Source organism: Peromyscus californicus, unplaced genomic scaffold, assembly GCF_007827085.1.
Source record: "Peromyscus californicus insignis strain IS unplaced genomic scaffold, ASM782708v3 Scaffold_24__1_contigs__length_46423439, whole genome shotgun sequence".
NCBI lineage: Eukaryota > Metazoa > Chordata > Mammalia > Rodentia > Cricetidae > Peromyscus > Peromyscus californicus.
The window spans coordinates 43,296,227-43,314,274 of NW_026294535.1; the positions used below are offsets into that span (position 1 = coordinate 43,296,227).

Consider the following 18,048-nt stretch of genomic DNA (forward strand, 5'->3'; position numbering starts at 1 on the left):
GGCGCACAGGTGCCTGTGGGCACTGGGGAGCTCAGACTCAAGCAGAAGCACGCCAAAGAGGAAAGGCGGGGTGCCTGGAGCTGGCCTTCCCGCCAGCTGAGAGACGAGCAGCGCGCTTGCTCTCCATCCCCCGCGCCCGCTCCCTTCGGGGTCCTCCCATCGCCGGGGCAGCGGAATTGGTCCTCGGTGCTTTAAGGGGCGGGGCCTGCTGGCGGCCCGCGGGCCGCGTCATCAACCTGCGCCCGCGGCCCCGGCTCTCCACGTGGACTCCGTGGCATCATGGCGGGAGCCGAGGCCCCCCAGCCGCAGAAGCGCTATTACCGGCAGCGCGCGCACTCCAACCCCATGGCGGACCACACGCTGTGCTAGTGAGCGAGCCGGGCGGGGGCCGGGCGGGCGGGCGGGAGCCGCAGGCAGCCCGGGACGGCAGCGCGGGGGCTGGAGACGGACGGACCCGGGAGCATGGTCCGGATGACACGTCAGTTGAGGATGCGTTAGGGAGACTCGGCGGAAGGCGGAGTTGGCCGGCCCGGGAGGGGTCGTGGTGTTGTGGATCGAGTCTGGGTGAACTTGCCAACCAAGTCTGAGAAGAGAAAAAGGAAAGAAAATATTGCTGGAACTAAAATGAAGAAACAAGTTGTCATGTCCATCTTCCGACTTTTTTTTTATTTTTATTTTTATTTTTTTTTGAGACAGGGTTTCTCTTTTTAACAGCCCTGGCTGTCCTGGCACTCGCTCTGTAGACCAGACTGTCCTCGAATTCACAGAGATCCACCCGCCTCTGCCTCCTGAGTGCTGGGATTAAACGCGTGCGCCACCACTGCCGGGCTCCGATTTGCTTTTATTTATTTATAAAAAGATAAACATACACACACTCCTTGCTTCATCCTCTCCACAGAAAACACATAAACAGAGTAGTGTTCCAATGCCTTAGGCAGTCAGTCAGTCTCTGGGAAAAAGAACCTTGAGTCCCAGAAGGGAGAGCTCCCAGACACGTCAATACCCAGAAGTAGAGACCGGCACGTCAGCAATCGCAGCCTCGCGAAGGAACTGTGATTGACACCCTGGGAGCCAGGGGACTTTCCACTATGCCTTCTAGATACCACATGGCCCATGACTGTAGATTTTTTGCGAAATCTACCACCCCGCCTTCCATGCCTACAGAAGCACGTCTGCAATGGTGTGTCCAACAGTCTCATATGTCTCCTGTCTTCTTTCCAATAGCCCTGTGAAGCCAGAGGAGATGGACTGGTCTGAGCTTTACCCAGAGTTCTTTGCTCCGCTAACTCAAAATAAGAGCCATGATGATCCAAAGGATAAGAAAGACCAGCAGTCCGGGACCCAAGTGGAGTTTGCAGACATAGGCTGTGGCTATGGCGGTTTGTTAGGTAACTCGATGGCCCTTTCCCGGGGACAAGGAGAGGCCTGGGTTCTGCCGTCTCAGCAGGTTAGAGGCAGGGTTAATTGACCTTTCCTCCTGCCACCAGACAGCAATGACATCAGTGTGCAGGGCCTCCATCTCCCTTCTCCTCTGGGTCTGTGGCCTTCGCCCTGGAGAAGGGAGGGGGCCGCCTCAAATGTGTCTTAGAAGCTGGGTTGTTCTGTCTGGCTCCAGTCCCTGCATGAGCCGTATCACCTGCCCTGTGCTGGGTCAGTGAGCTGGTCAGCACAAGCGTCAGAGATCAGCTACTGTGGCCACTGATCCTGAACCGTCTTTCTCGGGGATTCCACCAGCTTCCCCCTCCTACCCCCGTCCTCACCAGAACATATTCTGCTCCGCTCTTTCATGTTTTGGGGTTCCTGTTATATTGTCTTTGTTTTCCAGAGCATGTATGCCAAACCACTCGCCCCGTAGACAGATAACAGTATAAGAGAGAGGAAGAGTGTGGTAGAGACTGGAAATGTTGCCTTATGTCCGAGCTTTCTCCTGCTTTAAATCTATGATCTTGAGCATTTCTGACCCTCAGTTTCCCAACCTTCACAGTCTACCAGAGAGTGTGAAAAGGATTAAATAAGACTTTGTCATGGAAACTCTAAAGCAGTGGTTCTCAACCTGTGGGTCATCACTCTTTGGGGGGTAACATATCAGACATTTACATTACGACTCATAACAGTAGCAAAATTACAGTTATGAAGTGGCAGTGAAGTATTTTTATGGTTGGGGGTCAACACCATGAGGAACCGTATTAAAGGGGCGCGGCATCGGGAAAGTTGAGGACCACTGCTCTAAAGCAAATGTAAACTGTAGCTTCTGCCCTTTTATTCTAGTCTATATGACAGATCTTTTTTTGTTGATTTTATTTTATTTTTTGAGACAAGGTCTCGCTATGTAGCCCTGTCTGGTCTGGAACTTGCTGTATAGAGCAGGCTGGCTTTGAACTCACAGAGATCCTGCCTGCCTCTGTCCCCCTTCCCCTATTTCCAAAGCTTAGGATTAAAGGCATGAGCCGCCACACCCTGCTCCCATGACAGCGTGACAGTTTTGTGTCTTCTCTGTTCTCTGCAGAGAACTCTAGGGAGTGGGCATCTCTGCCTTACTCCTAACTTAGACATCCACAGACAGAAACTGTCTTTCTTGGGTTAACCTCTTTGTACTTCCTTAAATCTGGCACCACGACCCCATCGCTGTCTCTGTCCTCAGTGGCGCTGTCACCGCTCTTCCCAAACACCCTGATCCTGGGTCTGGAGATCCGGGTAAAGGTGTCAGACTACGTGCAAGACAGGATTCGGGCTCTCCGTGCGAATCCCGGAGGTGGATTCCAGAACATCGCCTGTCTGCGCAGTAATGCCATGAAGCACCTTCCCAACTTCTTCCGAAAGGGCCAGGTGCGGCCTGAGGAGCTGCCCGGGTGGGGGTGGGGATGGGGGATGGTGGAACATGGCAACCAGGCGCTCACGAGCCCTCCTGTTGGTCGGTCGACCCCACAGCTGAAGAAGATGTTCTTCCTCTTCCCCGACCCGCATTTTAAGCGAACAAAGCATAAATGGCGAATCATCAGCACCACGCTCCTAGCGGAATATGCCTACGTGCTGCGAGTTGGGGTGAGCTGGGAGGGAAGATGGTGCCAGTGGCCTGCCCAGGGGATCTTCACCAAGAATTGATGGGGGGCACATTAGGCACTCATGCCATCACACTCATGCTCTGCTGCTCAGTCGTGTGCCGCCTGTATCTAGAACGATGTTGCCTACACAGGGCCTGGTGTACACCGTCACCGATGTGCTGGAACTGCACCAGTGGATGTGTGCCCATTTCGAAGAGCACCCACTGTTTGAGCGTGTGTCTCTGGAAGAGCTAGTAAGTGAGATGCCCCAGGGAAGTTGTAAGAATCCAGCCCTATTCAGAGTGGTCCCATAGTCCTTGACCTTAGCTTAGGGCCAGGAAAATGGGAGTCTAGAGACCCAGGACAGTGTGAAAGGTGGGCAGGGAGGGACATGCCGGACTCTCTTTCTGCAGAGTGAAGATCCCATCGTGGAACATCTAGGCACGTCAACTGAGGAAGGAAAGAAAGTTCTACGCAATGGAGGAAAGAATTTCCCAGCCATCTTCCGAAGAGTACAGGACCCCATCCTCCAGGGGGTGACCCCCAACCCCACGCTGCCTGACCACTGACTTCTTACCCTGCCTTAGCTGGACTCGCTCTACTAGTGACTGGAAGAAAGATCAGCTCCCCATTCCAGGCCTTCCGAGACTGGTGGGGCAGAGGCCACGATCTCTCTCTGAGACAGTGCAGCCTGCCTTCTTACCCGTCACTGACTTACTGCTTTCTTGCCCCTCCACTGTCAGAAGAAAGCAAAAGAAGCTGACTGAGAAGGTCAGAGGACCTTGGACCAGAGGGTATATTTGGAGGGGTGTGGGGATTTGTTCTCCCTCAGCAGCCGGAGTGAAGAGTGCAGTGACCCACTGCCTAAGCTCTGGGTTTGGCTCGGTTCCCCCCCCCCCAGTTATGTTTACTTTACAGTCATGGGGATAATGTGTGTGCCCACGTGCCCACGCTGCTCTTCCCAGGAAGGCGAGTGTGTATCACATGCCTCCTCCCATCTTCTCCCTGTGTACGATCTGACCTGGACCATCTGGGCTGCCACCATTGTACCTGACCCTGTAGTGCTGAGGGCAAGAGGGCAGACACCCTTGCCTTTACCATGTTGACCTTTGATTCCAGAATCTCCAAGCTGACTGACTGGCATAGTGCTTGATGGGGAAGGGGAGGGAGGGAGGAGGGGGAAAGGCAAAGGAGCAGGGAGCTAAACTGCAGTATTGTTTTTTAATTATTTTTATTTTATGAGTATTTGCCTCCGTATGGGTATGTGCTCCACACTCGTACCTGAGCCCTTGGAGGCCAGAAAAGGGAATTGGTTCCCTGGAACTGGAGTTACAGATGGTTGTGAGCTGCCATGTGGGTGCTGGGAACCAAACCCTGCTCCTCTGTAAGAGCAGCCAGTGCTCTTAACCACTGAGCCATCTCTCCAGCCCTTGAACTGGAGGATTCTGTGGCTCAAAGCAGTAAGTGGCTGCTGACCACAAAGGTACCCAAAAGAGGTTGAGTCAGCTTGGGGTTCAGAGTGTGTGCTTGACCTTCATTCTGTCCAAAGACAGAATCTCCAAACTTACATACTTTGCAAAAAAGTAAAAACAAAAAAACCTCCTTTGTATTATTATTATTATTATTATTATTATTATTATTATTATTATTATTATTGGTTTTTCCAGACAGGGTTTCTCTGTGTAGCCCTGGCTGTCCTGGAACTCTCTCTGTAGACCAGGTTGGCCTCAAACTCAGAGATCCGCCTGCCTCTGCCTCCCGAGTGCTGGGATTAAAGGTGTGCACAAGCATATCTATAATGGTAAGAGCACAATGTAATGGAGTCAGTTCTCATTTTTTACCTTGTCGGTCCCTGGGATCAAACTCAGATCATCAGGCTTGGTGTCAAGTACATTTACTTACTGAGCCATCTTGCTGGCCCTAAGACACTCTGAAAGGAAGGGGCTTGTTGAGCTAAGAAATTCCCTTTCCCAAAAAACAAAGATGGAGTCTGGAGAGATGGCTCAGTGGATAAGAGCACTCTTCAGAAGACCCGAAACGAATTCCCAGCACCCAAGGTGGGTGGCTCACAACTATTTGTAACTCCAGTTCCAGGAGACCTGTGTCCTCTCCTGGATTCTGGGCAGCTGCACTCTTGTGCACACATGCACTCGCACAAACACACCAACGTGCATGTGCATGGTTTAAAAATCTTTAAAAAAAGGCAGGGGTGGGGATTGGAGCTATGACTCAATGGTTAAGAGCACTTGTTGCTCTTGTAGAGAACCTGGGCTCAGTTCCCAGCACTCACCAGTTGGCTCACAACCATCCATAATTCCAGTTCCAGGGGATCCAACTCCCTCCTCTAACTTCCGCTGACCCCAGAAAGATGCTACACAAGCATACGGGCAAATCATGTACGTAAAAAAACATATAAAATACAAAAAAAAAAAATGATGAAGGTAGCTGGTACTGTTTTAACCCGTTCACCCACGTGTGGTCTTGCCTCTGCATGTTAGGCAAAGGAGGAGAGTTGTGTCCAGTGCTGGTAATCCCCACAACAGAGAAGGGGCAAGCCAAGGAGCCAAGAGTATGGGGACAGCTGAAACTACCTTCTACCTAGTTTCCATTCAGGGTATGATAGAGAATGGAGGACTGGACCTGAGGAGACTTAGCTCCCCAGAGAAGTGATGAGGATATGAGGTACTGCCTTCTGAAATCCATCCTAAGTAGCCTTTCCCAGAAGAGAACTTTAGGCTGCTGCCTCTGGACCAGACAAAGGAGCTCTGATAGGAATCATTACCACAGGAGACCCAAAAGCCAGGGAGTCAGCCCTAGCCCCGCCCACTGTTCGTGGGTGCCATACCCCATCCAGCACAGACCACCCGGCAAAAGGGATTGGCTGAAGAGCTGAAGAGAGGCAGGCGTCTTCACTTCCAGGGCCAAGGGTTATAAAGGGGTTCAGGCAAGTGCGAAAGATGCTCTGGAGAAGTGCCGCTGACTCCCCGAACATAAGACATGACCCAGGCAGTTAAGCTCGCCTCCAGGGTGCTCCATGGAGTCCACCGGCCTCCACAGCTGGATGCCGCCTCCTCCTCGCTGACCTCCAGAGGCTCTGACTCAGTTCTCCGGAGTTTGTCTGACATCCCTGGGCCCTCTATGCCTAGCTTCCTGGCAGAACTTTTCTGCAAAAGTGGGCTGTCCAGGCTACATGAACTGCAGGTAAGAGAGATAGTCCTCGCCATTGGTGGGACTGAGCTGGGAGGACTGGCAGAAAGGACCACAGTGAAGAACACAGAAAGGAGAGCCAGTGAGAATGGGTACCTGTGGGTAATGAACTAGAGACTGGTTTACTACCCCTGCATCCGGCAAAGGGATGCACTCTCACTTTATAGACAGGAAACCCTGCAGATCCAGGACAACAGTGCGGGAGGAGTGAGAGCATTGTGCTACCCTGCAGATCCGGCTTAAAGCTCCGTCCGTTCCTTTTCTTTTCCTGGAGGCTCGTCTTGAGGTGCAATCTAGCAGAGGAGCCTCGAAGAAACGGCTCCCCCTAGGCTAGAGCCAGATAACTAAAAGGAAGTCCTAAATGTCTGCTTTATGCAGAGCAAAATCTGTTTTGCTATTCCCGCTCAAACTTTCATGGGGTGGAAGGAAAAGTTTGCCGCATCTGGGCCGGCCCTGGAAAAGCTCCCTTTAACCAAGCCTAGCCACCGCCCTTGGCCTTGTCACAAGCCAAACTGAGAGCCACCCTCCCAGGTGTTCAGACGTCCTCTTCGCGGGTCCTCAGGTGCAGGGAGCTGCGCGCTACGGGCCAATATGGTCAGGCAGCTTCGGCGCACTTCGCACAGTGTATGTGGCCTCCCCTGCGCTCGTGGAGCAGCTGCTGCGGCAAGAGAGTCCCTGTCCAGAGCGCTGCAGCTTCTCATCTTGGGCAGAGCACCGCCGCCGCTACCAGCGGGCTCCAGGATTGCTAACAGCGTGAGTCGACCCCCTGACCTCCAGTCCTCCATCCATCCCTGCCCGACTCCTGTATCCAGCCAAGTTGGGCTTGGAGGGAGGTCGGCCGTTCCCACCAACCTTCTGGCATCTCCGGGTTCTCCAGTCTGTGCTATCCAAACTCAGGTAGAGCCGAGTCCTCGCCCGCTCGCCCCACCTTTGAGGCTAGAATCCTAAGAATCCGTGGGGTAGGTGAGGGTTAGTGGCATCTGGATGGCGTGTAAGCATCTGTGACTCCGCTTACCCTAGAACCCACTCCCACCCATGGGCAGGAAATGAGTAAAGAGGAAGGGAGATGGAAGATGGGCGAGGTCAGGGGCAGGTTCTTCCACCCCGAGGGAACAGGCGCAATACCCTCTGGTTACCCTGGCGTCCTCCACACACGCTCACCTCCCTGATGGCGCCCTCTCTGCACCCGGGCAGGGATGGGGAAGAGTGGCAGAGACTCCGAAGCCTTCTGGCCCCGCTACTCCTCCGGCCTCAAGCAGCCGCTGGCTACGCTGCAACTCTGGACAACGTGGTCCGTGACCTTGTGCGACGACTCAGGCGCCAGCGGGGACGTGGCTCTGGGCTGCCCACCCTCGTTCAGGACGTGGCGGGAGAGTTTTACAAATTTGGCTTAGAAGGTGAATCCTAAAACGGAGTTCGGGACAGGTGTGGGTGGCTCTGAGCCCGAGACGCCCGATGCCTGACTGCGCCCCCTTCCGGCCAGGCATAGGCGCGGTGCTGCTGGGTTCGCGTCTCGGCTGCTTGGAGGCCGAAGTACCTGCGGACACCGAGACCTTCATCCACGCGGTGGGCTCGGTGTTTGTGTCCACACTCTTGACCATGGCAATGCCCAACTGGATGCACCGCCTTGTACCCGGACCCTGGGCCCGCCTCTGCCGAGACTGGAACCAGATGTTTGCCTTTGGTAAGGCATAGAAGTGTGGGGGTGAGGGGTGAGGGGTAGGGGTGTGGAGGGGGCGGTGCTGGGGTATCCAAAGCTGCATCAGCATCGTGAGGCGTCGGTGTGCCTTCCTCCTCAGCCCAGAAGCACGTGGAGCAGCGAGAAAGCGAAGCAGACGTGAGGAAACAGGGGAAGACTGAGGAGGACGTGCCGTCTGGGCATCACTTAACCCACTTCCTGTTTCGGGAGAAGTTGTCTGTCCAGTCCATTGTGGGGAACGTGACAGAGCTACTGCTGGCCGGAGTGGACACGGTGAGGTTCTCTCTAGTCCCATTTCCAGAGTGTAGGTTCCCCTGGCTCTAGGGCCACTTTTCTGACTCAGGGGACCCACTCTGGGCATGCGTACAGGCTTGGCCTTGGTAGTTCTTCGGTCCCTGACCACCACCTCCCTACACTACTCCCTCACCAGGATTCCCACGTCTGACACCTCAGACGATCTCACCTGTCCCTCCAGGTATCCAATACGCTCTCCTGGGCGCTCTATGAGCTCTCCCGGCACCCCGATGTCCAGTCTGCGCTTCACTCTGAGATCACAGCTGCTGTGGACCCTGGCTCCCCTGCCCACCCCCAAGCCGCTGTTTTGTCCCAGCTTCGCCTGTTGAAGGCTGTGATCAAGGAGGTGTTAAGGTGAGGGGGAAGGGAAGACAAGTAGGAACTAGAGAAAACACTAGAGGAGAGCGGAGGAAGCTGACCGTGGATGGGAGCGGACAGTGAGAAGAGAGAAAACTGGCACTCTGCTCCCCGAGGAGGAGGAGCTGTGTCCCCCCAGCCTCACCTTGCTGAATCCATCTTTTGTTTGGTGACCTAGATTGTACCCTGTGGTGCCTGGGAATTCCCGTGTACCAGACAGAGACATCCGAGTAGGTGACTATATTATCCCCCAAAATGTGAGTAGATCCTTCTGCTAAGCCATTCCTTAACCCCCGTGGGCCCAAGCCATCCACAAACACTCCCCAAAGCCTTTCCAGACCCCCCCCCCCCCCCGATCAAGATACCTCTTTCTAAGATATAATGGAGTAGTAAAGAAAGTCCCTCACCACCAACCAGGGCCTAATTTTAAACTAGTCCACAGATCCTCTTCTTCATAGCCCCCCACTCCCGCATTCTCGGGCTCAAACTGATAACTGCTTTTGAGGGGAGGGGAGGGTATATAGCCGCTGTTGGCCTTGAACTGGCCTTCCTCCTGCTTCTGTTTCCTGAGGGCTAGCATTGCAAGTGTGGACACAAAACCTGGCCACTGAACTGACCAATCTGCATTTAACCCCCCACCAGACGCTGGTCTCACTCTGTCACTACGCCACTTCAAGGGACCCTGCGCAGTTCCCAGAGCCGAATTCTTTCAATCCAGCTCGCTGGCTAGGGAGAGGCCCAGCCCCCCACCCCTTTGCATCCCTTCCTTTTGGCTTTGGCAAACGCAGCTGCATCGGGCGCCGCCTGGCTGAGCTGGAGCTACAAATGGCCTTGGCCCAGGTCAGTAGTCCAGAACTTCTACCGTGCCCTGACTGGAAAGGCCCAGTCATCATGGGTGCTCTTGTCCTCTGCCAAACAGAGCAAAACATACACAACTTAGCAGACAGTCCCGCTGACAGAGGCCTGGAGTATAAGCAAAGATATTTGGACTACCGCTTTCCCTTCCATAACCTCCTGCCCTCCCTTGTTGATCAAGAAGGCTCTGTTTTTGTTTTGTTTTGTTTTGTTTTGTTTTGTTTTGTTTTGGAGACAGGGTTTCTCTGTGTAGTTTTGGTGCCTGTCCTGGAACTCACTCTGTAGACCAGGCTGGCCTCGAACTCACAGAGACCCGCCTGGCTCTGCCTCCCGAGTGCTGGGAGTAAAGGCATGCGCCACCACCACCCGGTTCAAGAAGGCCCGCACTGGCCACAGATGCCATCCCAACAGTTGTCATTCTGATGCTCACAACTCTAGACTCACCCATCATGATAACCTTCTTCTCCTGTTCTAGATCTTGATACATTTTGAGGTGCTGCCTGAGCCAGGTGCTCTCCCAATCAGACCCATGACCCGAACTGTCCTGGTACCCGAGAACATCAACCTACAGTTCGTAGACAGATAGTCCTACAGAAGGAAGCTGCTGTCATCCGCCCTCTCCTATGGGGACATTATTAGGCACAAGGGGCACACTTCCCCTTGAGGTCTGTCTGTCTGAACAAACTTCAGGAAGTAGGACCTGACCTATGTGTGAAGCATGTACTTGGCTTGACTCAGCGGGTCCTCACAGCACCGTGATCCTTTCTCCCGCTCAGTACTTCTCCTGGTCATTCCTCAAGGCCCAAAGCCATCAGATCTTAACACATCCTTAAAGGGCCTAATCAGATGTTAACTAATAACCCTGGGGGCCTCGGGAGGGATTCAGCCACCGGTCCTCCTGTGCTTACAGTGTTCACAGATGCCCTGTCTAAGCATTAACCTTAGCATGAGTTCTGTGATCGTGCATCTGGTGTGCGCCTGGTCGGGTCTCTTTCTAAGCGTGTGAGCTCTATGAGAAGAGTGGTGAAGCCTTCTCCGTCTGTTGGGATTTTCTCTTTCCTTTCCTTTTTTTTTTTTTTTTTGAGACAGAGTCTTGTTATATAGTTCTTGCTGTCCTTGAACTCACAACCCTCTTTACCTCACTTTCCCAAGTATTGGGGTTATAGACATGAACTACCACTTCCAGCTTTATCAGTCTTTATCCATCCCGTCAGGGTCTATCTCTGGCCATGCAGCACCACGTAGATTCTCGGATTGAATCTAGGCCTTGTGGAAGAAGGGAGAAGCCTCACCAGGCTCTGCCCACCCTTTTCTCTCTCTTCAGCTTGACCCTAGGAAAATGAATCTGCCCTAGCCTAGTTTACGGTATTTTTTTTAAGCTCCCCTTAGCTCTAAAGTGAGTCTGCTTCACGTCTTACTTCCCATCTTTTGGTTTTGCCCCATAACCCTAGCCTGTCTTCTTTTTTATATTGAAAAAACATTTATATTATTAAGTTTTAAAATAAAATGTCTACTCCTTGGCTTTGGGTTTACTTTTCTCCCACTCCTGGCAAGATCCTGACCCCCATCTCCCACCTTGGCTTCTCAGGTCCTGGAAATAACTCCCTTAACGGTGGGAGGTCTGGATCGTCCCTCTGGAAGAGTGTTTCATGACGAACCCAGACATGTTTCTATCTGTAATGGGAACCGCCAAGTCTAGTCTAGCTTCCTGGAAAGGATTAAGAGGTAGTGGTGAACAGTAAGGGTAGGAGCTCAGTTGTAACGTGGGTCTGGGTGCTAAGGGTTCTGCTGAGCTGGGTTAGAGGCGGCTTGACCCTTGGTGAGAAAAGAGCTTTTGGGACTCGGACTACCAGAATGGAAGGGCATCCTGGAATGTCCACTCTGCCCTCCTTCAAAGACAGGGACACAGGCAGGGAGATGGAGTCAGTCAGGCTGGATGAAAGCAGACGGTGAAGGGGCCAGGAGCCCTGGAGGACTGAGGCAGGAGAAGGGGGCCAGGAGCCCTGGAGGACTGAGGCAGGAGAAGGGGGCCAGGAGCCCTGGAGGATTGAGGCAGAAGGGGCCAGGCCAAGAGAACCTCTGTTTCCCTGAGTCAGCACTCTCTGGCCACCCTCATGGGCTGCACACAGTACTCCCCTTGTGATGTCTACAGATGAACTCATCCTCCGTCCCAATGAATCTCTCAGCACTGTGCACAGCTCCCCCTGTACCCCAGATTACCCTCCCCATGCTAGGGCTTGCCTCTCCCTCCTTCCCTCCCTCTCACTCCAATTAGCTCCTTCACACTTCCTTTGCCCCATCCAAGACATGGCTCCCTAACCACAGAAACTGTCAGCCAGCAGACTTCCCACAGAGACCCAATCATGCATGATTTAGAGAAGCAGGGCATGCATGCCTGGAAGCCGTGTGCAGAGACCGAGGTTTCTGTACATTCCTTACCGCCCCTCCCATCTCTCCTGTGCCCTCGGTATCTGCTTCTACTCACCCACCACCAAGTTTAACTTGAACGTAAAATACCCGCGATTTTGCAGATCGGAGCCAGATGGAGAGTATAGCCTAAGTTATGAGACCCATTTCCCTGGAGTCAAAAAGGAATCTACACCCCTGTGTTGCTCAGTGACTAGACAGAAATGCCACTTTGAAGAGACAGCAGTGCCTATGACCCCTTTCCTGGACAAGGGTCTGTGTAAATTCGGAGACAGGCAAGAGATACACATGGGCCCCATCCCAAGACCTCTGTTGGTGTTGAAGGAGAGAAGGAAGTGGGCCTCTGGGACTCAGAGAGCGCATGGATATATGTGTGTGTGTTCTTAAGTATGCCCAAGCTTCCATGAAGGGCCGCCGTGAGGAACAGGCTTGGCCCAGAAGCCCCATGTGTGTCTTATCTACCTGAGTCCTTTCTGCCAGGACAGATATTAGCAATCACTGATTTTCTGCTCCACATCCGATCACCACCAACTCTTCTGTTAACGACCAATCAATAAAGCCGAACCCCTCTGTCCCCTGGTGGGAGGAAATAGAGGGGTGAGTCTCTGGTAAAAATTTCCTGAGAGAGAGCTGGAGAGCTCTGCCTGGGTTCCCTCTTCACCCCGATCCTATCAGGACCTTCTCACTTGGAAGTCCGTCAGACCCCCGGCGCAGCCAAATGATGCCAGCACCACCAAATGATGCCAGCACCATGGACAGCAGCCAAAGGCCCTCCCACCCCACCTTTTTTTCTGGAGAGGCATGGAGCAAGGCTTTGGGGTAGGTGGGCTGTTAAAAGACAAGCATTTTTTTCCAACCTTTCCCAAGAGGGGGCAGAGCAGAACCTTCCATTAGAGGTCCAGTAATAAGAAAGGCCTCTGGATCTGACTTTAGCAATGTATGAAGGAATTTTTTAATTGCTCATGAATGGTTCACTTAAAAGACACCATCATCCATATAATACCCAGCCACCGGGCTTCAGGAGAAAGGGACCAAGCTTCAAGCTGACCACATAATTTTTCTGGTGGTATGGGAGTTACACCCAGGACCTCATGCACACCAGGCAAGCACTCTTATCACTGACCCACACCCCCAGCCCTCGGACCCACATTTCCCAAATCGCTTCTCTAATAAACAACAGCTCTCCTATGCTTCTACCTTCCAGAATTACCGCTAGCTGGGCACACCTGGATCAAACCTGTGACCCTGACCTGCCACAGTTTCAACAGGAATTAAAGACACAACACCGAGGGAGGAGTTTCCTTCCCTGTCACGCAAAATGAGTCCATGTCCATTGCACACCATTTTTTTTGGGGGGGGGGGGAGACACAGGACCTGGAAAGGACTGATAGAACACAGGTGTTCTTAGAGCAGGCTGAGTGGCTCCAGCGTCCCCCCACAACCAATGTTTGGAGGGTCAAAAGTGTTCTCATTCCTACAATAACCACTGTCCTGCACAGTTACTGTATCTATTTCCTCTTTTGTTTCAGTATCTATTTTGTCACTCAAAACGCTACTAAAGTTCTGTGCCGCTTCTGACAAAAACCAGACTTTGGGATCCGCTATCCCACCTATTGCTTGAGATAAGTGGACCAGCAACTAGTCCAGAACTCTTTTTATACCACGATCAATTTTCTTTGTAATAGCATTTAACCCGTCCCTCAATATCCTCTTTCCAAGTCTATGAGGTAGACAGGAAAAAAAAAAAAGAAAAAAAGCTCAGATTTTTTTTTTTCTAAATCATATAACTCACAGGTGGCAAGTCCACCGTCCTCAGCTCCCTCTGAGCACTGCCACCTAGCAGCCAATGTGAACTATTCACCAGCAAGCAGGAGCCCCTCCACCAGCTCCAAATGCGCTGCTACACTTGGGACTGTCACCTGTGCTGGGGAACCGCCCTGCACCCTCCAGCCCTTCAGAGAAGCCCCAGATGAGAAAGGAGTCTCCACGTGCATATAAATGATTCTTTATGCCCTCCCCCATGCAATGGGGGGTGGAGCAGGGGGGAAGTCCCCCGCCCTCATGCAGGGAACGGGAGGTCAATGTTTACGAGTCTTATTGCCAGACGCCCTGTGGCCATGGGGTGGGGAATGGGGGTCTACAGCCCCTGTTCTTCTGGCACTGGTCTCCCTTTACCAAGTCACCATGGTGGAGCCAGGGGACTGGAGGCCCTAGAGCTGAGGTAAAGATGGTTCTCTCCAAGAAGGCAAGCTGTTCTCCCCGCCTGCCTGCTGGCCATCCTCAGGATGAGTATGAGGTGGTGTCAGTGGGAGCTGGAATGTCATCCAGGTGTCTCTACCCTGTGGGCAGTAGAGGCCAGACAATGTCTCCAACCTTGAGGCTGTCTTGTCCACAGAGATCCTCAGTGGTGGGGCCACTGTGCCCCACACGCCTTGTCTAGGTCATCACCTCCAGCAGCCAGGAGAGCTCGTCTCCGGCTGACGCTCTGACTTGAGATCCCTGCCCCTGGAGTCCAGGTCAGACCGTGGTGACCCTCATGACAACCTCTCGACCAGAATGAGAGCTGGAACGGGCATCCGGTGGCCGTAGCTGTCCGAGGAGATGCAGGATTGTATAACCACAGCGCTGAGGCAAGAGCGTCCGCATGCGCTGGGCGGCTGGAGGCCGGCTGGGGGCCCCGGCAGGGGGGCTGGTCCGTGAGGTCCTGGGGCCTGGCTTCCCTGCCGTCCCTCCCCCTGCATCTCCTCCTGTGTCCTTGGTCTTGTCATAATTCAGGACCTTCCACTGCTGGTTCACTGCCTGCCAGCGCTTGAAGATGCGGTAGACGGAAGAGCCTTCGTGAACGATGAGGCCTGGACAACGGCGATGAGGAAACTGGGGTGAACTGCTGCCCGCACATAGGCCACAGGCCCTTGAGCATGCAGGACCGGGAACACAGGGCTGTGAAGGATGGGGCCCCAGGGTAGCCCTAACGGTCTCTAGCGGTGTAATTATGATCGTGAGACCGAAAGGCTGTGCAGGGGAGTTAGGTGAGTGATTAAAGGAAGATGTTAAACAGGTAGGGGAGAGGGGAGCCCTCACCTATGCAGACCACATCCATGAAGCCGTACATGCCGTAACAGATCTGGAAGAGAAGATCCTGGCGCTGCCACTTGGCTGAAGGGCTGAGTGAGGACCAGATGAGCCAGGAGATGCTGGCGACCAGGAACAGGGAGCCCAGAACGATGGCGGCAATCTGGACCTTCTCGATGACGGTCAGGGAGATGGCCTGCCACTGTTTGGGAGGATGATAGTCAGTGGGGTGGTGGGCAACCCTGAAGAGAAGACTCCAGAAGCCTTCCCTAAACTCTTCAGGCGGGACTGAAAATCTGCCTTCTCCATGCCCAGGGCTAACCTAAGATGAGACACTGACGCCACTTGTCTAGCTCATTCTAGAAAGGTAGGATTGGACAAGCGCTTTGAAACCCAAACACACCGCTTTGGAACTCCAATCTTAGTTCCATCTCTAACTAGTTGAGTAATTTTAGACAAGTATTTAATCTCTACGTGGGTCAGTGCCCTTATTTATAAAGACAGGCATAATAATGGCACCTAGTCAAAAGAGTTAACATACAACAAGCGACATTCGCTGTCATCATCAACACTGTTCTAAGTTCTCTAGACTAGCGCCAGAACGTTAAGCTGGTGTCTTGGAATGCCATCATGGTGGGAGGAGGTGGCTTTGGGAAAAACCGTAAAGAAGATGAAATAGGCCTTTGCCCCCTTCTGGGTCCTCTCCCGGCACCTCACCTGCAGTGGGTTCTTGGTGCTGATCGCCAGGACCTGGTACTTGAAGTAGCAGAGTTCACAGCTCCAGGAGCCCCTCTCACTGATCCAGCGGATGAGGCAGGGCTGGTGTGTGCAGCGCACTGAGCCGTCACAGCGGCAAGGGCTCAGGAGCTCCCCCTGGGGGCAGAGAGGGCAGGGCCCCTGTCAGCCCTCCTCACCCGGACCCCCGCGGCCGGCCGCACTCCTGGGGAGGAGAGCTCTTACACCACTACATTGAAAAAACTCGGGGCTTTTTCACCCAGACGCTAAGACTGCAGGACGAAAGTAAGAAGTCAGAGCTCGAGAGAAACTTCTGCAACCCGAGGGATGAGATCTGGGGTGGGAGGGAAGCCCGTGCGCTCGCTCCCTTTCCTCGACACTGCAAAGGTGATTGAGGCGGCCTGAAGAGGCGACCTCTCCCTAGGATCTGGAGGGAGGGGAGAGCCAGGGCGGCTGGGCTATGCCACCCTCACCCACCCCACAGTACTTCCAGTTATACAGATCCGGTGCCAACCGGGATGGATAAAACCCATCGTGGCGTCCACACTAAGAAGGGGAGACATTCTGGGGGCAAGGGCGGAACTCGGTCGCTCCCCTTTAGTCAAGCTGCACGGGGACTGCCCTCTGCCACTATCCCGGGACAACTTTACCTATAAAATTAAACAAAGGAGGCTCTTTAGAATGAAGCGGGAAGTTGCGGGCTGGGAGAAGACCAGAGGGCATGCTGCGTGAGGTGAGGCAGGGTCCTGGGGCCGGGCCCCTGCCGTCGAGGTGCGAGCCAATGGGAACTCTCCCCTCGGGCCCACCTCGGAAAAGAATGGGTTCCCTGGGCTAAGGGCGACGACCCCAAGGTGAGGGGGGCAGGTGCCAACAGCTGTCTCTGAGCCTGGGTGACCGAGATCCTGAGCCCTCCCCGGGGGACAGCCCCACCCCATCCTGGGAGCCACCCCCCGGACCCGACCCGACCCCTACGCCCCCTGCCCCAATCTCCAGGCGTCTCCAGCCAGGGCCAAACCTCACCCCGCTCCCACTCGGGGTCCCGGGTCTCGCCCAGCTCCCCCAGGTCCCGCCCCCCCCTGCTCCGGTCTCGGCGGACACCCCAGGTGCGAGCCACCGCCACCGCCACCCCCCACCCACCCCTCCCCTGCCCAGCCAGGTAGGTTGCTCGGGCCTGACCTGCTCCGGGCCTTGGAAGCAGATCCTGCACTGGGGGGTTCGGAGCCCGCTGTCCAGGCTGCTGCTGAGCGACAGGGCGTCCAGCGCGCCCGGGGGCGGCGGCGGCGGCGGCGCGGGCGGCGGCGGGGGTCCGGCCCGCGGTTCCTTGTCGCCGGCCAGGCCCCGGGCCCGCGGCTCCGCCGACCCGTAGTACTCCTCCTCGTCGCCGTCGCCGTCCCGGGCGGAGCAGCCGGCGAAGGGCGCCCAGCCGCAGCCGCCTCCCCCGCCCCCCCGGGGCTGCGGCTCGGCCCGGGGCCGCCCCCCGCCCGTCAGCACCAGCAGCTTCAGCTCGTTCAGGAACATGCGGAGCCGAGACTTGAGCATCGTCCGGGCGCCGGGTGTGTTGGGGAGGCGGGGGGGGGGGGGGCGACGGGGTGGGGAGGGGTGGGGGTCCCGGGCGCCGGGGGGGGGGGAGGGGCGAGGACGAGGCCGGGAAGGGGGCGCGGGCGGGCGGGCGCGCGCCGGAGCGCCGGGACCGGGGCCGGGGTCTCCGCGGCCTGCAAGCGCCGCCGTTCACTGCTGCCACCACCGCCGCCGGGGCTCCAGGGCCGTCAGCCCGGGGACGGCAGGGTGGGCAGGCATGGCCCGGGCAGGGGCAGGGGCAGGGGGGCGGGGAAGGGGCTCAGGGTGCCGCGCCCCGCGGGTCGGGGTCCGGAGCCGGCCGGGCGCCGGGGCTTACGCGCCCCGGTCCTCCTGCGGCGGGGCCGCCCCCCATCGCCGTCCTCCCGGGCCCCAGTCCCGCTCCGACTACCCGGATCCGGCTGGGCTCGGCCCGTGCGCCCGGCGGTGGCAAATGGCGGCTCCTTCCGGCGGCGGCGGCGGCGGCGGTGGCGGCGGCGGCGGCGGCGGCGGCAGCGGAGACCCCCCCGGAGCGGCGGGCGGGCGGGGCGGGAGCCGGGGAGCCGGTGAGGGATGGAGGGAGGGGTGGGGCGGGGAGGGGGAGCGGAGGAGAAGGGGCCGCGGCTGCGCATCCCCGCCCTGCCCAGCACGAGCAGGTGTCCCCAGGGGCGGGGCGAGTGTGCGAGACAAGGGAGGAGGGAGAGAGGGAGGGGAGGGGAGGAGTGGCCAGCGGAGGGGAGTGTGGACCCCAGTGGAGGAATAGGTGTGTACGCGCGCGGGTGGGAGTGAGGCTGGAAGGTGAGTCGT

At 55.7% G+C, this 18,048-nt stretch overlaps 3 protein-coding genes across 3 annotated transcripts; 2 read left to right on the forward strand and 1 right to left on the reverse strand.

Annotated features, from left to right (window-relative positions):
• The first annotated feature begins 227 nt into the window (after positions 1 to 227).
• On the forward strand, positions 228 to 4,643 carry Mettl1 (methyltransferase 1, tRNA methylguanosine). Its single transcript, XM_052753528.1, has 6 exons — positions 228 to 368; positions 1,225 to 1,388; positions 2,642 to 2,826; positions 2,929 to 3,042; positions 3,194 to 3,295; positions 3,455 to 4,643. Exons 1-6 carry the CDS (start codon positions 280 to 282, stop codon positions 3,608 to 3,610), a joined length of 810 nt encoding a protein of 269 aa, XP_052609488.1. The 5' UTR covers positions 228 to 279; the 3' UTR covers positions 3,611 to 4,643.
• Positions 4,644 to 4,752: 109 nt separating this feature from the next.
• On the forward strand, positions 4,753 to 10,526 carry LOC128119857 (25-hydroxyvitamin D-1 alpha hydroxylase, mitochondrial). The gene is made up of 9 exons (XM_052753521.1): positions 4,753 to 6,242; positions 6,811 to 7,001; positions 7,443 to 7,645; positions 7,732 to 7,932; positions 8,048 to 8,220; positions 8,423 to 8,595; positions 8,777 to 8,855; positions 9,241 to 9,438; positions 9,929 to 10,526. The coding sequence occupies exons 1-9, from the start codon at positions 6,039 to 6,041 to the stop codon at positions 10,037 to 10,039; spliced, it is 1,533 nt and encodes a 510-aa protein (XP_052609481.1). The 5' UTR covers positions 4,753 to 6,038; the 3' UTR covers positions 10,040 to 10,526.
• A 3,343-nt stretch (positions 10,527 to 13,869) lies between these two features.
• Marchf9 (membrane associated ring-CH-type finger 9) lies at positions 13,870 to 17,236 on the reverse strand. The gene is made up of 4 exons (XM_052753534.1): positions 16,864 to 17,236; positions 15,670 to 15,825; positions 14,962 to 15,154; positions 13,870 to 14,732 (listed from the first exon to the last, which is right to left on the reverse strand). The coding sequence occupies exons 1-4, from the start codon at positions 17,224 to 17,226 to the stop codon at positions 14,398 to 14,400; spliced, it is 1,047 nt and encodes a 348-aa protein (XP_052609494.1). The 5' UTR covers positions 17,227 to 17,236; the 3' UTR covers positions 13,870 to 14,397.
• Positions 17,237 to 18,048: the final 812 nt, after the last annotated feature.